This window comes from Larimichthys crocea, chromosome XV (assembly GCF_000972845.2).
Source record: "Larimichthys crocea isolate SSNF chromosome XV, L_crocea_2.0, whole genome shotgun sequence".
Classification (NCBI taxonomy): Eukaryota; Metazoa; Chordata; class Actinopteri; family Sciaenidae; genus Larimichthys; species Larimichthys crocea.
In genome coordinates, this window is record NC_040025.1 from 3,713,894 (window position 1) to 3,733,613 (window position 19,720).

At 40.2% G+C, this 19,720-nt stretch overlaps 1 protein-coding gene across 2 annotated transcripts in view; it reads left to right on the forward strand.

The window, feature by feature from the left end:
• LOC104919270 (plexin-A1) overlaps positions 1–19,720 on the forward strand; it is a 255,711-nt gene that overhangs the window by 176,897 nt on the left and 59,094 nt on the right. For both annotated transcript variants that reach the window (XM_019272556.2, XM_010731243.3), the window contains exons 11-13: positions 3,927–4,023; positions 9,213–9,436; positions 18,780–18,931. In XM_019272556.2, the coding sequence (XP_019128101.1) occupies positions 3,927–4,023; positions 9,213–9,436; positions 18,780–18,931 (473 nt within the window). The remainder of the gene's footprint in view (positions 1–3,926; positions 4,024–9,212; positions 9,437–18,779; positions 18,932–19,720) is intronic.

Here is a 19,720-nt window from a genome sequence, read left to right on the forward strand (position 1 = left end):
CCATTGAGAAAAAGATAAAATAATAGATGATGACAGTGGCCCCTGAAATAATATCACTGTGTTGTTGATAGGGACTTTAGAGGAAGTTTTTGTGGATATGTAGATGCATCGTCCTTGTAAACTGAACTCTAAGTCTTGGCAAAATGCCTGCATTGAATATCAGATGCCACCAACACTTCTAAATCTCATTAAAGAAGAATTTTAAATTTCAGAGGTCAGAGCAGAGGAATACGTGGTGACTGACAACACCAGTGTGATAAATTATTAAAGTGTCAGGTCAATGTTCTCCTGATGCGGCTCTATTACTTTTTTAAGTTTTAGGCATGCTGTTGGCATGGCTCTAGGGATGGCAAGTTTGGTTGGTCCACCATGTGGTTCACATTGTAATATCTCAACAATTATTAGATGGTTTGCCATGAAATATGGTGCAGCCATTCATGGTCCTCAGAGGATGAAGCCTGTTGACTCTGGGAATCTGACTTTTTCTCTAGGGCCACCATGAGGTTCATTTCTGGTTTTGAGTGAAATGTTTTGACTACTATTGGACTGACTGACAAAACATTTGGTACACAGATTCATGTGCTCGTTAGGATGAATTGTATTAACTTTGGTGGACCCCAAACTGTCAAGCTCCATCATCAGGTCAAAGGATTATGACCAAAAACTAATGACCTCAGCTGTACAGCCTCAGCTGCACCTTGTGTTTAGTGTTTATTAGCAAGAATTTGCATGCTAACACACAACATTGAGATGCTTAACATGGTAAACACAGAATGTGAGCATTGTAATTTAATAAGCATGTTAGCACACTGTTAGCATTAGCTATAAACAATGCGGAAAAGCCGCCTCACATAGTCACTAGCTAGCCCTTAATTGGTTTCAGCGTAACTTGTCTTCCTTTCCGAAATCCTGTTTTACCATCTTCCACCTTCTGTTGCTTTAAATCATTCTAAAACTCATCTTTTACACCAAAGTGTCCCCCAGGAAGTGATTTAGACAATGGGTATGACTTGGTGGCACGGTGTTGTGGTGTCACAGTGTGGTTTGTGTCGGCGTTTTAAGCCATGTGACAGTATGAATAAAGCATGATGTGGCAGGCAGCAGGGTGGGAAGGGACTGACAAGAGAACAAGCTCACCCAGTGTTTTGGTGAAGGCAGACAAGTCAAAACCCTTAAAGTTTAATGGGGGCCACGCCGCAGAGAGAGGAGTTGTATATGCGCAAGTGTGTGTGTGTGGGTCCTGTGGTTTCACTGGGACTGGAAGCAGCCATAGACAGGCCTTTAAACAGTGGGACGTAATGGTGATGCTAATAAAGTCAGCAGCCCAGCTCATGTGTGATGGATCAGGGTCACACTGAACTAGTGGGAAGGGAATAAGACCAATCAGCTTTTCCTTTGTGGCAAAAGAGTGTTTTGGTTGAATCCCTCAGCTCTAGAGCTGCTGACCTGCCAGAATCCTGTGGTTTTATTGGTCTGTTTTTTTCTCAGCTTCTTAACTGTCTCAATAGAGATCCAGACTTCCCACATTCCTCCTTCTGTGGCTGCTTACAATGTCTCCTTTTTCCTTTTTGCTCTCGTTTAGGTTCCGTCTATTTCATCTCCTTCTCCTCAAGGCTTTGGGCTGAACCAAAACCACTACTGATCTGAAATAACACCATCGTTTTCTTTGATCAAGGTTTATATTTGTAGCTTATCTACTTTGCTGAAATACAGACAACCCATGCAGCTCATTACTTTTAAGTAGACCCACCCTTTTAGTCTATTAGCGCCAGCTTTACAGATTCCATGTCTACAAATCTGTGTTACAGCCTCGCAAAAGGACCAATAAAGATTAAATGCTACTGGAGTGTCCTGATGGCAGAATGGTTGAGGCGTGTTTTGTGCCAGGTGGCTGCAGCATCCCTGTTTTGATTCCAGATGTGATCCTTTGATGCGTGTTGTGCCCCAATCCGTGCCAATGTCTGCCTCTGTATAATCCTATATAATAAAGGCAAAAATTCCACACACACAAAAAAAAATCTTTCGAAAGCAAAAAAGATTAATGCTACTGCCATGTGAAGTGGATGACTCAAAGTGCAGACACTGGATCCGTTGATGGATGTCAAGTCGACATATCCTATTTATTTTCTATGGAGAGCAAAAGATCTGACCGTGTGGTGCATGATTGATAGGCTGAGGTGAGTTGACCGACCGTTCGCTGTATCTAAATTTTCATAAACACGACTCGCCCTCAACGTTATGCAAATGAAGTCCATCCAGCGCAGAGCCCCAGGTTAGCGAAACTCAGATCAAACTGTAAAACCAGACAGTGCTGATAAAATATGAATCCAGGTTCTGTTATTGCATTGCCTATTTCTTACCTCAAATGGGTTCAGAAACCTATTTTAGTGAACTGTTCGGCTGTAATACAACAACGTTTGTGACCTGGCCACCCAACTCTGGATCCTCTGTGTCTGCACGATTAGATTAAATCAGATGATACCAAAGTATCTCTGCAGGTATGCATTATTAGTGTGTGTTATTATAAAGTGTGCTGAAAACAACCATCCTAAAACTTTCACATGTTTTTTTTTAGCTAACAACAATTTCAAACCGATTGCATTTTTATCATGTTTTAAATGAATGTATCTCCATCCTGTTCACTGCCAATGCAAATGTTCTTACTGAATGTCTGAATGACAACTCTTGCAAGATTAATGTTTTTATGGTTATGTTTAGGCAATGCAAAACACTTGTAAACTTAATACAGAAAAAAAACTAAATACAGAAAACATCAGTGCTGGTTTGAAGCCCCAGAGACAATGTGTAGACTTCTTTGAGGTTTGACCAAAACCACAATATTTTGTCTGTTAGTAGTAGTAGTTGTAGTAGTAGTAGTAGTTTCTTTTATCCATGACTACAGTCTTTTCATAACTGTAACCAAGCTTTGGTTGCCAAAACATAACCAAACCTTGATCAGAAAGATCATGGTTATATAACTTCTCCAGAATCAATTTCCAGTGCATTCCCATTTACTTTGACATCCTCCCAATAACATCAATGCAATATAGGGTCAACATAATGAATTTCAAAAAGACAAAAAAACAAAAACAAAATATAATCCAATCACATTTATGTCAAAACAAATAAATGCATTTTTGAAAACACAGGGTTATTTACTATGTCTGCTTGTGTGTTTAACTTCAGAGTTTGACTGTATCTACACACAGGACATCATCTCGCATCTTATTCACTCCTGGGAATAATGTTTGGTATTTTAATCATGGTTGTGAATCAGAGAAGAGTGGAGGAAAGTGTGTGTGTGTTTGTGTGTTTGTGTGTAGGTGTGTGTGTGTGTGTCAGGCCCTGTTACCCATTTGGGATGGTCGAGTCCCGTCTATCAAATCCACTGTGTCAGAGCAAATTGGAAATGCCAATTTCACTTTACACTGCTCTGTATCTTATCTCTCCCTCACCCTCATCCCACCACTTAGCTCATGCTTAAATGAATAAGGTCCTCTCACATGTCTCCCAGTGTCCGATTTCAGTCTGCTTTCACCTCTCCGGCCACTTGTCTTCCTCCTCTCCGTATTCTTCCCATCACCACCCCCCCACATTTTCCTTCCCTTCACCTGACTTACCCTTCCTCCCTCCAGTTTACCTCATATCCTCTGCTACCTTTCCCCATTCCTGTCTCCATTCTTCCATGCCCATTCAGCTGTAACCCATCTGTTATTTCTCTGTGTGTATTTATGAAATATGTCTGTTTTGGTAAATATGGATTTATGCATGTGTGCATGCTCGGCTGTATTGCTGTCTGCAATGAACAAGCCGGGGCGAATCACTATGCAAATGAAACAATATCTCATTCAATTCCCAATTTGCATTGAATCCATTATAAATCAACAATTTCTCACACGCTCCTTGTCTTTCTGTGTCTGTCTCAGTACGACTACGAGGGCAGTGACATCAGTGACCTACCAGTCGACCTCTCCGTGGTGTGGAATGGAATCTTTGTCATTGATAACCCATCCAACATCCAAGGTACAACATCTTCTTTTCTCCGTGTAACCTTCCCTATTTTCCACTCTCACTTTTTAGTGGAGCATGCAGACATTGTTGCTCGGCAAAAATTTGAATCAGTCCTGGTTGTTTATCTGTCTGTAATGATTTTCTGTGAGGCTGTGTGCAGTTTTTCTCTTTCATAAGAAATCTGTAATTTCAGTTTTTGACAGCCATCAGGGAGAAAGGTGAAAGTGTGCCATCCGTTTGGAAAAACACTATTCTTGTCTCGTGAATAAAAGAGGGGCAGAGGGAGTGATTGATGGATGGCGATGATAACAAACAAAACATCCAACACAGAAATTAATAGGGATGGATGTTGGAGAGGAAGATAAACAAATGGTGAAACCAATAGGCAGAAGGAAGGAAGAAGGGGAAGAAGGATGGGTGGATGACAGGTTGATAAATGCACCATGTAATGGCAGGGGGTAGATGAGAGTAAAGGGATTGATAAAGAAAAACATAAAGCGACATGGAGGGATGGCATTTATTATTTTTAATCACTATTTGTGCATGAAGTGGAAAACAATTACCATTTCCAAATTCTTTATCAAGTGTAATATATTGGGTGGTGGAGGCTAATGATTTTAGACGTCCCATTACACAAGATAATATAAGTCCTGCTCTCGAGTGTGTCATACAGTCTTTTGCACCAAATTTCCATGTCTGGAGTCAGATTAACTAACCCTTCTTACTCTATCGTCTTCTGTTTTTTTTCTATCCTGTTCACTATTCCCTTCAGTCTTTAGATGAGACGCGTGCACGTTTTTTTAATCTCACATCCTTTGTTTTCCATCTGACCTCGTTTTGCTAAATGTCACACATGCAGTTCATTTTGCAGATTGCTTAGAGAATTAGTTGCTTATTGGTCAGGACCTATTTTTTCTGCCTGTGCTATTATTTTTTTATGTGCTCCTGTAAGGTTTCAGTCTGTCTGAGATGAAAGATCCTTCCTGGGGATTCGGTGTCCTGAGAGTTAGCATGATAAATGGCTGCCACAATGAAATAAATAATAACGGTTTCCGTGCAATTAAGACTCTTCCTAGCTCAGATGGTTACTCAATTGAACGATATAAGCCTGTGTTTAGTGAAACATCCACTCAGTACTGGTATCAAGTAATTCTGCACATTGCATTTTGATATTTATGTGGCAAATAGAGCTCATCAAACATTTATGAAATAGTAGGACATATATTATTTACTGCTGTCAATGCCAATATTATCTGTAAAATGACAATATTTTAGTTGCTTGGAGAACATGATTGAGTTTTTTGAGTAATTTAATGTTATTTAAGGTTAGTTAAATCAAATTCTGTAACTCTGTTTCACTGTGTCTAATCTTAGTATTAAGCTGTAAGGACTTCATAAGGCTAAATTACTCATATTTAATTGGTTGTGCAGGAGTAAATATTGTTATTCCAACTCGAACTTCAAACAACCCAACAGAGATTGCCCAGGGTTCTTTTTTGGTACAAAAAGCACCAACAACTTGTTGCTGTTCTGATCTTGCAATCTTAGTTAGCCGTCAGTCCATATAACTTTATGACTATGAACATGAAACCTACTTCAACTTAAAGGTAAAATTTCTAGCCACACTGTTGCTATATGGTTTGGAGTGTTTGTTCAGTCCACCTCTTTGATTTAGACTTAAAAGATCGATCAGATGGATTGCCGTGGAAGGTTTGTACAGGCATTCATGTTCCCCAGAGGATGAATCCTATTGAGTTTGGTGATCCCCGATGATGCCCAATACTTTGGTTTATAACCTTTATTACCGTCAGCCTCATCTGCACTTTGTGTTTTGTTCTAAGAATCTAATGTTACCATGCTAATATGCTTAAGTAAGACAATGAGCATGGTGAACATAATTGCAAGACATCAGCATGTTAGCGTTGTCATTATGAGCCTCCAAAATTTAAATAATGGCTGAACATACACAGATTTGTTGTCTGTTATAGTTGCAAAACATAACATTTGGAGTCATGGAACATAAAAGTGAATCAACACGTACTCTACTTGTTGCTCTCTGATATTTCACAACATTTAGCTTGAAGTATTAAGGCTGTAACGGCACCAAGTTAATACAATTTAAAGACACAATCCTCACTTTTGTAATATAGCATCTCCAGATCCTCAAATTTCCTCACAGCTCACTGCTGATGTTTTGAAAATAAATACTGAAGTGAGCTAAGAGGAATCTTGAGGGATTTTAGGACACATCCAGGATGAGTGGCGTTTTTTTTTAAATAAAAGCCATAACATCAGTCCACACTTCAGATATGAGCCTTTATGTATACAGCAGAGTTATCCAGCTAACTCTTGAAACAGGTCCTAGGGATGTGTGCCACAGTGAGTGCTTTGCATGTGACAGCAATGGTGTTGAGCTCGGAGAGTTTGGGAGTGTGAAATCCAATGATCTTAGAGGCAGTGTGTGTGTGCGAACTAGACAAGTACTGTATGCTCCTGTTGTTTTGAGTAAGCAATGCTTGCTACTTGACTTTTTAGGTGGTAGAGAATTTATGCAGGCAGCATCCAAGGCCAGCAGTGCATGCATCACAACAAGCTAAAGAGAGACTTTTAAAACATGTGGCTATAGGTTATGGATGAGTAATGAATCAACAAGCCCGTCAACCCCCCTTTGATATATTATGCTTATTGTGCTAAAGCCTCACAGAAAACCTATTAGGATTACGGGTTCACTGCGATACTTGTGGTGTTAAAGGTCTAAAACTCCTTAAAAACATGAATTATAAAACCGTCCTCACTCATACAAATCTCATAAAGACCTTCTCCTCCTTTTTCTCTCCATCCTCCATTAATCCCTCCTTGCTCCATCCCTGTCTTTTTCTTCCTGAATTTTGCGCTGCATTATCCGTCTGTAGCACAGCCTCTCGGCCCTGGCCCAGCTTTGCCCCGGTGTAAAGTGGAGATGTTAATGTTAATTAAATCATTCATTTGGTTCAGATTAATTAGCGTCGCGCTACTTTTAAGCTGAGCCGTGGATAATCAGATTAGGCCGAGCGGAGGGGCCGAGGCGGGCAGATGGATAGGAGAGAAGCTCGCTTTGAAGTCCAGCCGCCGTCTGTCTGCTGAGGAGGAGGAGAAAGAAGGAGGGAGAAAGGCAGGGAGGGAAGGAGGTGGAGGAGGAGGAGGAGGGAGAAGATTCCTCCATGTTTTGTTCCTCCATGTTTTTTTTTCTGTTTTCCACTTTAGTTCATTTCAAATCTGTTTAGCTTGTGTGACAAGTTCTACCTTTGTGGTATCAATAGATAGATAGTTATGATAGAGATGAACAGGTGACGAATCAAAAATTGAAACCCTATCCTCTTGTTTGTGTGGGACTTCCTCTCCTCCGTGCTTGTTTCCCGTCTCTTTCTCATATTTTCTCTCATCTTCTCTCACTTCCTCTGGCTCTATCTGTTTCTCTGATTCCGTCGTCCTCACGGGCCCTCACCATCTTTAAATTCATAACAATTCTTGTTGCTGTTTTGTTAACAAGCGCAGCTAAAATTTATCCTCCCCCTCCTCCCTGCTTCCTTTCATCTCCCTGTCTTCTCAGGTGTTTTAATTATTTATTTATTTATCTATTTTTAAAAAAAAATAATTAATTTTTTTACTTTTAATGACTTTTTCCACTCCGCAGAGTTAAGGGAACATTTTTTTACACAACAAATTATCAACTCCCTATTGGCGTTAGAAGACATTACCTGTCGAATTAATTTCTGTAATATCCCTGTAGGTTGCTTGTTCATTTCTTTTTTTTTTTCCTGTTCTCTATTTATCTGTGGAAACAGTTATTTCCTCGTCGTCACAGCCTCCGAGTGACAATAATCACCTACTGAAGGTTTTCCGTGTTACGCGGGTGATTAACATTCATTTATGCTGTGCGTGCTCTCTCTCAGGCTAACACACTTGCTCACACGTATACTCCTGATAATTTTTTTGGCCTTTTTCCTTGTCACCGTTTTTTTTTTTTTCTTTTCACGTTAACAACTTCCACAACTTTCCATTTATCAGAAACGTTTCTCAAGCTGTATACGAAAACTTTTCCAATTAAAGCAACTATAGTTTATGTAATTAAATCATGCGTCAAGTTAACTGCTATTTAAACATGCACCTCACTCTCCTGGTGAAAATGGAAGAAAGTTTGTACAAGTGTAACCTCGGTGTAAATAGACCTTTTTTCACAGCAGACATGAAATAGTAGGGTTAACACAGGTGTTTCCGGTTATGCTAATTAAGGCTCCGTTCCATTTTTTGCAGCAGAGACTTTTCAAATGAGCCAACATGCACCACTGCAGCACCCTGACCTGAATGGAACACAACCCTAATTAGTATCATTGGTAACACCTATGTTTAGCTAAAATGGCTGCTGTGAAAAAAAGGTCTACTTAAATAAGAAGAAACACGAAGCTACAGCCAGCAGCTAGTTATAGCCTAGCCTATAGACTTAAAACAGCTAGTCTGGCTCTGTTCATAGGTTAAACAAAGAAATAGATTACAATTTTCAGCTTCCCATCATTTTAAACCAGGTAAAATTAATATCAAGCAATTGTTTGGGTGCTAACGAATTAAGCTAGAAAGCTAGAAGTGCAGAAAACCCCGACATGTTTTAGCTTCAGACACAGCTTCATAGCGAATGCCAACAGAGCCGTGCAAGCCCAGCGGTAGGAAAGAACTAAGCAAGAAGCAAGTTTTGTTAAACCTTCAAAGAGTGCAAGGTAAAGTGACAATAGGGAGCTACAGTAACACTGCGGCTGTGTTAGCCTCCGCTTAGCTTTTTCTCATGGTGGGATGCTTTCATTGCCCTTTTTGAAAAGCTGAAACACTAAATAATGAGAAAAGAAATTGTAACAGGGGTGTGACTTTCTTCGTAGTATAACATTGTCTTTCAATAAAATCGACTGCTCCTGCTGCTAACTGAAAAAATAGCTGTGTTAAATTAGCCACGGTAACGTTTGCTCATTTTGGGTTAGAAACATTTAATGGAAATTGCAAAATTCTTATTTGGTGAACCAACTCCTAATATTAACTATATTATTTTTTCTTTACTTGAGATTCAGCAAAAGGAAATGTGAAGTCATAACCATGGTTTATAAATTCAACTCCAGTCATATCAAATCTGTCTCACTTCCACTCTCTCTGTCTCTCTCTCTTTGTCTCCCGGCCAGCCCATCTGTACAAATGCAGAGCGTTGCGGGACAGCTGTGGTATGTGCCTGAAGGCTGACCCCAGGTTTGAATGTGGTTGGTGCGTCCAGGACAAGAAGTGCTCCCTCAGACAGGAGTGTACCGGTGGAGGAAATTCCCACCTCCCGCTGCAACTGGCTGAAGGAGGAGGATGGATGCACGCCACCTCTGGAAACAGCCGCTGCACCCACCCCAAGATTACTAAGGTGAGTGTGTGTGTTTGATATCAGTTTCTGGTCCATTGCTGAATGCATACTTACATTTAAAGTTATTTTAATGGCCCGCAAAAATGAACAAAATCAGATGAATAGTATGCACTGCACACTTGCTGGCTGTTCCACTGCTTAATTGGGAATGGTTGCCAGGTGGACAGGAAGAGACGGACAGTGCTGGCTTCTTCTCAGGCAGAACATTGTGTTCCAAATCAAAGAAAAGTTTGTTGAGGAAATCTCTTTACCATGGTCCATCAAAATACAACAACCTGTACATTTAGTTTTACCTGCTCTAACATAACTAGAACTTAAACCTGTAGATTAGTGTGGTTCCAACTGAAACACTGAAGCCCAGTCAGTAGGTTTTAGATCATATTAACTCAAGCTACAGTCACATTTATAATTGACTGTTTTACTACCACCATCCAAAAAAGAAAGTTCTTAACTTCACTTCAGTGATACCAGGGTCTAGTCCTGTGTTCCAAATTTTCTTTTGGTGTTACTGTCCATTGGTTAATATTTAGATCTTCATGTTTCACTTGCTATTAAATCATTTAAATATTGGTTTTGCGACTGTCTTTTAATTCTCAAAATTTGGACAGTTCACTGCATTACTACTGCATTAAAACATCCTTCTGGTGTTCTGTTAACTCGTCTGGTAGAGCATGTGCCCCATGAATCAAGGCTGAGTCCTTACCGCAGCGGATGGGATTCGATTCTGGTCCAGGCCCTCTGCTGCCTCCCCTGTCTGTCCATCTGTCACTGGCTAATAAAACATAACAAAAAAAACAACAACAGCTGCTCTGGATAGGCTTTTACCAATAGAAATGACTATACATAGCCATAAACCATTATAATAGGACCAATAAGTACATCATTATATAGAACATAAATAGAAGATGGTGAGTCACAACTAAGAAATATTTTCTCTATGAACTAGTGATACAAATGAACATTAGCAGAAATCAAAACCTTCTCTTGGAGGAATATCGTGGGCTGCTTCATCGCCTGCTGCACAAAGCTTTTATTTCTACATATTACACATGCAAACACAATGCACAATGCTTGATGCTGCTCATTCTTCCAGCTCTGGCTGCCATGGCAGGCACATTTGGCTGTAGATGAAACTTGGCAACAAAAATTTGCCAAATTTTGACTTTTGTCATGATGGTGAGAACCAAACAGATGATGCCAAGTTTGGCAAATATCAATGGCATGATCTGTTGTTCTTTTTTACAATGAAGACCTGTTGGAGAAAAACTGGATTTTCTCACTGTTCACTGACTCAGTCCATGCAAATATATGTACAGTTTTGAAGCTGCTAAGTAAAGTCAACCTAATTCTACACAGTTTCACTCAGCAGAGGCCTCGCAGCTGGTGGCAAATTAATAAAACAAACATCAACAGTCGGCAAAAACCAAAAGAAACTCTTCTAATCAAAACTCCCTCCAACATTACAGTTCTAAAATCACCTGCAAAGAAAAGCAGTGCGGCTTCTTTGAGCGCCGCATCATAATCCCGTCAACTTGTGAAGAGTATAAAGTCACCTGCGGAGATCCAAGGCTGGTAAACCTTGATAGGCCATTTCGTCAGCTCTCTTTCTTGAAGCCCCCGTGGTCACGAAAGCCCTACGTGTCCTGAACCCAGAATGAAAGCTGCTCTATTTTAATGTGTTCCCATGTTGGGACCTTGTGCCTGCCCTTGGCACAGAAATGGTATTATTACTCACTGTTACATCAAACTGGTACTCCAGAGACAGAGGCACGCAGAGGGTTTGTTTGGTTTTGATTTTCTTCTTTTCTTTTTTTTTTGTTTTACTGTCTCCTTGTATCATGTTCATTTTTGTCTGTCTCTCTGTGTATTGATGCGTTCGGAAGACTGTGAGGGTCAAAATCTAGTTTTGGTCAAATGGATTTTTTTTTAGATTGATTCATGTCTGTTTCCCTTGTTTATGTTTTGTTGGCAGATCTTTTTCTGTCTTGGCTTTCAGTGAATATTTGACAAAGTAGTCTGAATCAGAAAAAACTTCACTATCCAACAAAAAAAGGCATCAGAAGCTAATTTCTTCCATAGCAGGTACAAAATTGTGTGAATAGGATAAGATATTTATGCTCGATCCACCGCAAATGAACATTTAATGGATCAGATGATTATCTTGATATTAATGGAGTAATCTGTGTCACTTCAGGATATTCCCACTTAGTCTTATCTATTCTCATTTGTTGAAAGAGAAGTAAGACTCATTAAAGCCTTAGTTCTTTATCAAATTACTAAAGTCTAACAATTGTTTCTCTTTCAGTTGTCTGTTTTACACTTGTTAGCTAAGTTTCATGAGAACTTGAATGTGAATATGTGTGCATTAAACATTGCATTGGCATTGGTAAATGCATGTACACTTGAACAAAGGTGTACTTAGCTGTTTGTCTCTGTATGTGCATGTTGTCTGGATTTGTGTTTTTGTGCAAACACAAGGGCATGGGAAGGAGAAGAGCGAGTAAGAGTGATGTGTTTTTATATTATGATAATAATACAAGTGGAGTGAGGCTGGGAGTAATAAATGCTGAAAGAGTTATGAAAGCAAAAAAAAGTCATGTTGATATCCAGGAGATGTCTCTATTCTCATGATTCACTGAGTCTTTTATTAACATTCATGTTAAATCCAGTACTGATACATGTGCTATTCCCTGAACAGTCTGTTGACTTGAACAGGCTAATTAAAACAATTACACTACAATTAAGTACATCAGTTCTTTTTCAAGAGGTAACCCACATAATTCTGATTATGTAATCACGTGATGGGTAGATTTCTCCATCAAAACTGACAATGTGAACATACCACAGCTTGATTGTTAGACCATCAAAGGTTGGGCTACTTTATGCAGTAGATGGTTAGGGTTGGATCATAAAGATTTAGGAAGGAGCAGGTTTATTAGTCTCTGTGGAAACACTGACTGCAACATGATCCTGATACATACTGACTGCCCTGTATGCACACAGTGTACATGTTAATCAGTGGTAGGAGAAGTATTGAGATCCCTTACTTAAAGGGATAGTTTTACCCACAGTAGACAGTGGTCAGCATGTTACCAGTTTGGAGAAGCAGACAGAAGTCCTAGAGAGCAATGCACTGCTGTGTACAGGGTCAGCAGAAAAATGTGTTTTAGCCACATAAAAAAGGCTCACCTAAAAAAAAATCAATATCCGTTTAAGTGTACACTACAGTGAGCATGTTATCACCACTTTACCTTGCAGTCAGATCTGTGGCGTAATTCTCTGTGTGCGGGCAGCACCGTAGGGCTTAAGTGTAGGAATACGTAAATTCTGTGGTTGAAACAATGTAATGCCAAGGATAAAGGGCTGTCTGATGGCAAGTAAAAACAGTGAGAATATGCTCAATATGGCATACACTTAAACAGATATCGATTTTTTTTTTAAGTGGGCCTTTTTATGTAGCTAAACTATGTTTTTCTTCTGACCCTGTCCACAGCAGTACTTTGCTCTCTAGGACCTCTGTCTGCTTCTCTAAACTGGGACACAGGGACACTGACCACTGTGTAATTATGCATCAGGACCTCCTACAACCCCCACAAACTGTAAAATAGTTCCACTACATGTGAAATTCCTGAATTTAAAACCATAAAAAGTTGAATAAAAGTATTAAGGATTACCAGCAAAATGTACTTAAAGTATCAAAAGTAAAAATACTCATGTTAACTACTTTACTGTTGGGTATTTCCATCTAGAGCAATGCATCATACTCTATAAGATCATATGTTTGCCGTCCTGAACCAAGTATCTTCAAAAAGTCAGCATTTCTTAAACTAAATAAAAACAGCCTTTTTCAGCTTTGTAATGAGGCATTTTTCAGCTAATCCAAGAGGGTTTTTAAACAGTTTGTTTGTCTTGAGAATTTTCTCAACGCACAACAGAACACCTAATCCTTCAATTCATCAGAAACACTCAAATTCAAAATCACCAAATGGTGGTACATGGATTTAACTAGACAGGAAGGGTGTGAAAACTGTAATCTGTAAAGTATCAACTGAAGCTGTCAAATAAATGTAGCGGGTTGATGTAAATTGAAAAGAATGGAAATACTCAATAGTTCCGTATTCTTAAGTACAATACATTTCGCTACTGCTGGCAGTAACTCCACATTAAAAGAGCAAACCAGCAGCTGGGTTACTGAGTCAGCTGAAATGATCCGATTAAAAACAAGAATCTTTAAATAATATTAGAGTCTCCAAACATCTAAAATCAACTGTTAAGAAACAAGATATTCCCAATGTGGTATTCCACAGTTTTTCAAATACTGGAACATGATAACTACACTTATAGATCATTTGAGCAAGAAAAAAAGGCATTTCCCATACTCCCTGTTTGCTTCAAATGCCTTAGCAGAATTCCCAAACTATTTCCTCACCACATAAACAACTTTCCCAGTTTCTAACATCTGCCGGCCTTCCATGGCTCATGCTGTTCGTTACCACTCAGACCACAGCGAGATCAACCGAACACACACACACACACACACACAATGTGTGTGAATGTGTGTACAGGCTGGATGACAGACTACTGGAAAACCACTGCTATAATATTGATGATTTGATGTGGCTACCATGTGGTTAGGACTGCAATATAAAGGCCACAACGCCACAGAGCGACGCCACAGCACTTTACCTCCAATGGATTCTTGGTTAGTTGTATTCAAAACAATCGGCCAAATGCAGGAAGGAAAATTATGTCAAAGAGGAAAAGATTAATTGGAGTTTCAAAACTGTAAGCAACCTTAGACTACAGAAATATAAGGACAAACTCCTCTCCAGCTTTGAGGTGTCTTAAAATTGGAGAACAATGGACTTGTTAAGCAGTTTTGCAGAAAAACACAGTTGAAATAGATCTATTCCCCTTAACTTGTGCTAACTGTGCTGTCTCGTGTAGCCTCAATGTTGACTAAAGTGACCAGCAGCCGGATACGCACATCATTAACGCACGTCATTAATGGTTGGTTATTCTAACAAATAGCTAACAAAGAAGTCAGTCAGACTGAATAATAGAGTAGTAAAAAATTGCCAGTCAGTCTGAGTATCAGGCTATTAGCTGATCTGCTCCAGGGTTTGGTGGTTAAGGGCTAGTAGCTGGAAGAGACTGTTCTACACATCCAAAATCATTTGTGGTCCTAGATCAGTTTGGCTGCTTACGAGGAACGATTATATCTCTTATCCTTTTTGCAGTAATGCCCAATGGCTTGTTAGTTAGCACTTGAATGTGGTTGTGTTGTTACAGATCACTATCCACCCAAAACTGCCTGAGGTCCGCTGTCAGCTTCAGGGCGTCTGTACTTTACATTCCCCAGAGCGTGGTGGTTATGTGCTTGAATGTAGCCGTGTTGTGTCAAATCACTGCAACATGAGTCCAAAGCTGCTTGAGGTCCCATTTCCACACTGTGGCGTCTGCCTGCATGCCCACAGGCTCAGTGAGCACTGGTTATCTTGTTATGTGGTGCCATACTTTTATACCTCCAAGAGTTTCTGAGGTTCCAATGGAAATCCACTCTCAGATATCACAGAAATAATATAATGGTGCACAACCATTACATTCTTTTAGTAGCTAAGAGGGGTAGTGGTCTGGCTCCATCTTCTCTACCACAGTGATCATATTTCAGATACTAGAGATCATGGTGGGGTTTATAGAGGCAATGTTATTGCTTACTTAAGTCTCCTTGTTACATGAAGTTTGTATGTGTTTAGTTAGCCAAGTCGCAACCAGCACTTTCATTTTCTCCAAAGTGCTTCACCCCTCAAAGGTTTTGAGGGATGTTGAGATTTCCTGTTCCACTTTGGGGTCCATCATGATACCGCTGCTGAATGCAAGGAGGCAGTTTGCTCAAAATATGCCCTAGCTATCCTACCACAACCTCACCTGTCTCCTGACAAATCTGGATGAGGAGTAACAGATAGTCAAAGTGCCAGGGCTAGTTTAGTTGGGTAACAGATTCAGAGAATGTCGTATCACATTTAGATAGTCAGCCTGCAGTGTTGTTTTAGATTGTTTCATTGTATTTCAAGAGCTTTATTGGGATACAACAACTTACAAATTCACAAAACCATTTTCTGATATTACACCACTGTAGTTAAGGTTCAGCTAACATGACAGAAAACATTGGTTACAGTATATTTATGAATTCATATCTGTTACACATCTATAGACAGTGAAACAGTTTAAATGTGACAAATACTCTATAAACTACCCTGTGTTAGTGTTACTACAACTAGTATGTGTAAAATATTATGAGACCAGGAAAACCCTATCTCTACATGGGTTTTGTATTGTATATGTCAAACTCTGTGCATCTATAGAACTAAAACCACATCTCTACAGTTCATGAATAAACCTCCAGATATCTAATTACATGGATGTGGTCTCTTAATAACTTAGGAGGTGGTATATTCTCCTGTTCTGTGTCATTACCTGGTCTCCATGAACCAAAGGTGTACTGTTTTTGTTGTGGAATTGGGACACAAGCTAAATGGGCCACTGCTGTGATTGTCTCTATCTCTAGGCCCCAATGCACTGGATGCACAGCAGACATTTGGACTTGTTAAAGCTGTAAAAACACAGGTGGACTTAATAACAGTAATGATTGCTCAGTAACAGTGACAGTGAAGTAGCACACACAATCGCAGGACCTCCCCTAAATGAAATGCAGTTATCATTAATACACCTGTAAGTGTCCTGCTATGATGTGTTGAACAGTTGGTTATTAGTCCGTACTCCAATGAGGTGTAGGCTCACCCCAACTGTAACTTATGCTGTGTTTTGTAGGTCATTCAAACTGACCTTGAAGCAAATACATTACCAGTTCAAGTACAGTGTCATGCAGGATTACATGCTGACTAACATGATAATGTGTATTTTAAGCTGCCTTATTCCTGCAGATGAATCTGTGATTTTTTGTTAGCAGTGAAAATAATTCAGCATCAAAACTGTTCCAATTTAAAGTATGTGTAGACTAAGCATAATGCACCCTAAAGGCATTTTTGCCACAGCTTGGTGTGTTTATGATGTTATAGTTTATGTTCCCATAGCCTTCATTGGTCCCTTTTTCAAGGCCCCCCTCACAAGATGGTGGTAATCCCTTTTAGCAGCACTCTTCTTTCTCTTTCCCTGTTGCCTCTCTGTCTGTGGCTCGCTCAGTGTTTATATCCCAGGGCTTGGTGGCTAGCTGATATTGTGTTTTGTGGTATCAAAGCTCCATTCTCCCAAAACCATCTGAAGCCCCATTTCCACACCCTGACATCTGTTGTCCATATCGTACCCTAGAGCTTGATGGCTACTCGCTCTGGTCAGTGTTTACCAGCTATTGTGTTTGTGGAACCAAAGTGCTGAGGCACTACTGGCGCCTGAGGTTCCAACGTGAGTCTGCTTCCAAATTGTAGGCAGCAGTATCCCCCGCCAGACTGCTCCCACTCGGTCTCTCAATTGACTCCAGTTACTATTTTGTTTTATAGTGGCATGTTAGTTCTTAGCTTTTAAATTCAAACTTCATACACTTTATTATTATGATTATTTCATCACAGTTCAATCTCTTTTCCCTTAAACACATTCTGTTGCTAGTATTGCCTGCTTAGAGCTGCTGGTGATGGCCTGTCTCCATGCATTTAACAGTGCTGACAGAGATATTGTGTTCTAACTCCAAACATGCAACAGCTTCCAAAATGTGGTCTGCCTGGCAGCCTGTCCTGCTATTATTTGGTAGCTTGCTAGTAAGATACATGTTTAGTTCATTAAAAATAATCATTTGTTACTGGATATATTCAATCAGGTATCCATGTGTGTATTTTTTAATGTGATTATAGTACTGAGAGTTTTTGATTGTAGAAATACAAGACGAGCCTGGTTGAAATCTCTCAAAAACCGCTGGGAGTTTCCGAAGTGAAAAATATTCAAATTCTACTCATAGAACCTTTTATATGATTCACTGAGTTTGTTTGCCTCTCAGGCAAAGCTTTTAATTTGTATATTTTCATTTAAGCTTTTCACTTTTCATTATTTTCACATTTTTAGTTTAGCTAATAAATAAGCTATAACACTTAACTTTATTATTTCCCCTCCGCTGTTTTCAATTTAATCTCTCACATTAACACTTTCAATGCAATTGTTTTTGTTTCCACTTTTCTATTTTTGACTTTCCATTCCAATTTTCTTTTTTAATTTTCTCCATTTCCCCTTTTTAATTGTATTTCTGGGTAATATTATACTCCATATGTTTGGCAGTGTATTAGACTAAAGGTTGCATATGAAAACCTTGGACCATCTGTTTACCTTTTTGTGGAGAAAGTCAATGAGCATCGCTCTACCCTTTATCAGGAACTACAGACGAGGTGCCCTTGGGCAAGGCATTTAACCTCCAGCTGCTCCGCTGGTACATCAGCCAACAATAACGCCTTTGTGTTCTGAAGCAGGGTGCAGAAAAAGGGGTATGGATCTCAGCCGACTTTCTCAGCATAAAAGTTTAAATCTCATTTGTCTGGCAAGACAAATTGTCCATTCTCCAAACTAGTCCACACTGTTGAAATCGCCATTTGTCAACTTTGTTGTCCGGTGCTGTCTCTGGTATAATAATAGCGCCATGCCACCATACCGTCGGCCACCTGACTTTGCATTTCCACACCACACTGTCAGCTCAGCTGAGCGCTGCAGGAGAACAGGGCAGTGGACAGATTACATATAATTACCTCGTGATGCTTGTTAGAGATTAGGTTTGTGCGCGCGTGTCTGCACCGTGGTGTATGCGTGCGCGTGTGTGACAGCCACCGTCCATCAGTCACCATATTTGTTTTGTCACACCGCACCTGTCCCCGTTACGCGCCATAATCTGGCTAGATAAATCACATTATGGTTCGGTGGCGTGACTGAGCGTTACACCGCCACAGCCCCACCGACGGAGCCAAGCCAGCGTAATAAGTTTCAATTAAACCCCCCCGAGATGATGCCGGTTTGGTCGCGTATGTCAGCGCAAGTTGTTTTTTAGCCCTCTCTTTATCTCATTTTCATTGTTTTTCAAAGCCAAGAGGGTGATTTTTCTTCATTAAAACTTGAATCACCTGATACAGGCAATCCTGCACAGTGTGTGTGTGCCTATCATGTTTGGGGACTGTTTTCAGTTTAAACTAGCTGAATGGGGACATCATAGGAAATTGTCTGTGTCCTAAGTGTGTGTGTGAATATATGTATTCAGAAAGGTACAGAATCTTGACCTTTATTATCTTTTTCTCCATCTTCCTCCTCTTCTGACTCGTTCTGTGCTCTGTCCTCCATCCCCTTGTCGGTCCAGTTGTTCCCCGAGACAGGACCTCGCCAAGGAGGAACCAGAGTGACCATCCTGGGGGAGAACCTGGGTCTGCAGTTCAGAGACATCCAGATGGGCGTCAGGCTCGGCAAGGTGCCCTGCGTGCCTATTGAGGACGAGTATGTGAGCGCGGAGAGGTACGTTAAGCATGCACTGAAGGCAAACTGTGGGAATGGCACAGATGTATTTATGCTCACAGATCTGAGGACACAGGAAGCAACACCTCTCTCATCCCGGCCAATCAAACGAGAGAACCAGAACACTCAACCAGAACACATTTATTGTTGTTGTTGTGTGTGTGTGTGTGTGTGTGTGTGTGTGTGTGTGTGTGTGTGTGTGTGTGTGTGTGTGTGCCCATGCAGCCGCATCCAGCAGTCGAAAAGATAGTGACATTAGGGTTGTTTTTTTATGTCTGTGTGTGTGTGTGTGTGTGTGTGTGTCTGTAAATTCCATCCGTTGTTCCCCTCCATTACTCCCTACATATGCTCTTTCCTTTATTTTTCTCATCTCTCCATCCTGACATTTACTCCTCTGCAGGGTCCTACACGGCTGAGGAATTGAGTTCAGACAGATCAAACAATCTCTCTGTAGTGCAGTTAGTTGGGAAATGATGCATGTTGAGATAGAGGACATCTCTATTCAAATATTACGCAAACATGACTTATTTTACACATTATTCCTGACACCCCTGCACCTCTTCAGACATGTCTGGGTTCTATTTTTTAGATTTCTTTTTATTCTTCTTCCTTTCTAGTCCTTTCTTTATCCTTTCTGCCTCCTGAAACACAGATTCAGATCTATGTGTCAGATATTTTTCTGTGGTCATTTTGCTGATACTAAAGCACGTACCACAGGGACGTCATCAAGAATAGCATGTGGATTTGATGGTGCTTAGTTTGTCAGTTTGTGTCCTTTCTTTTGCTGTC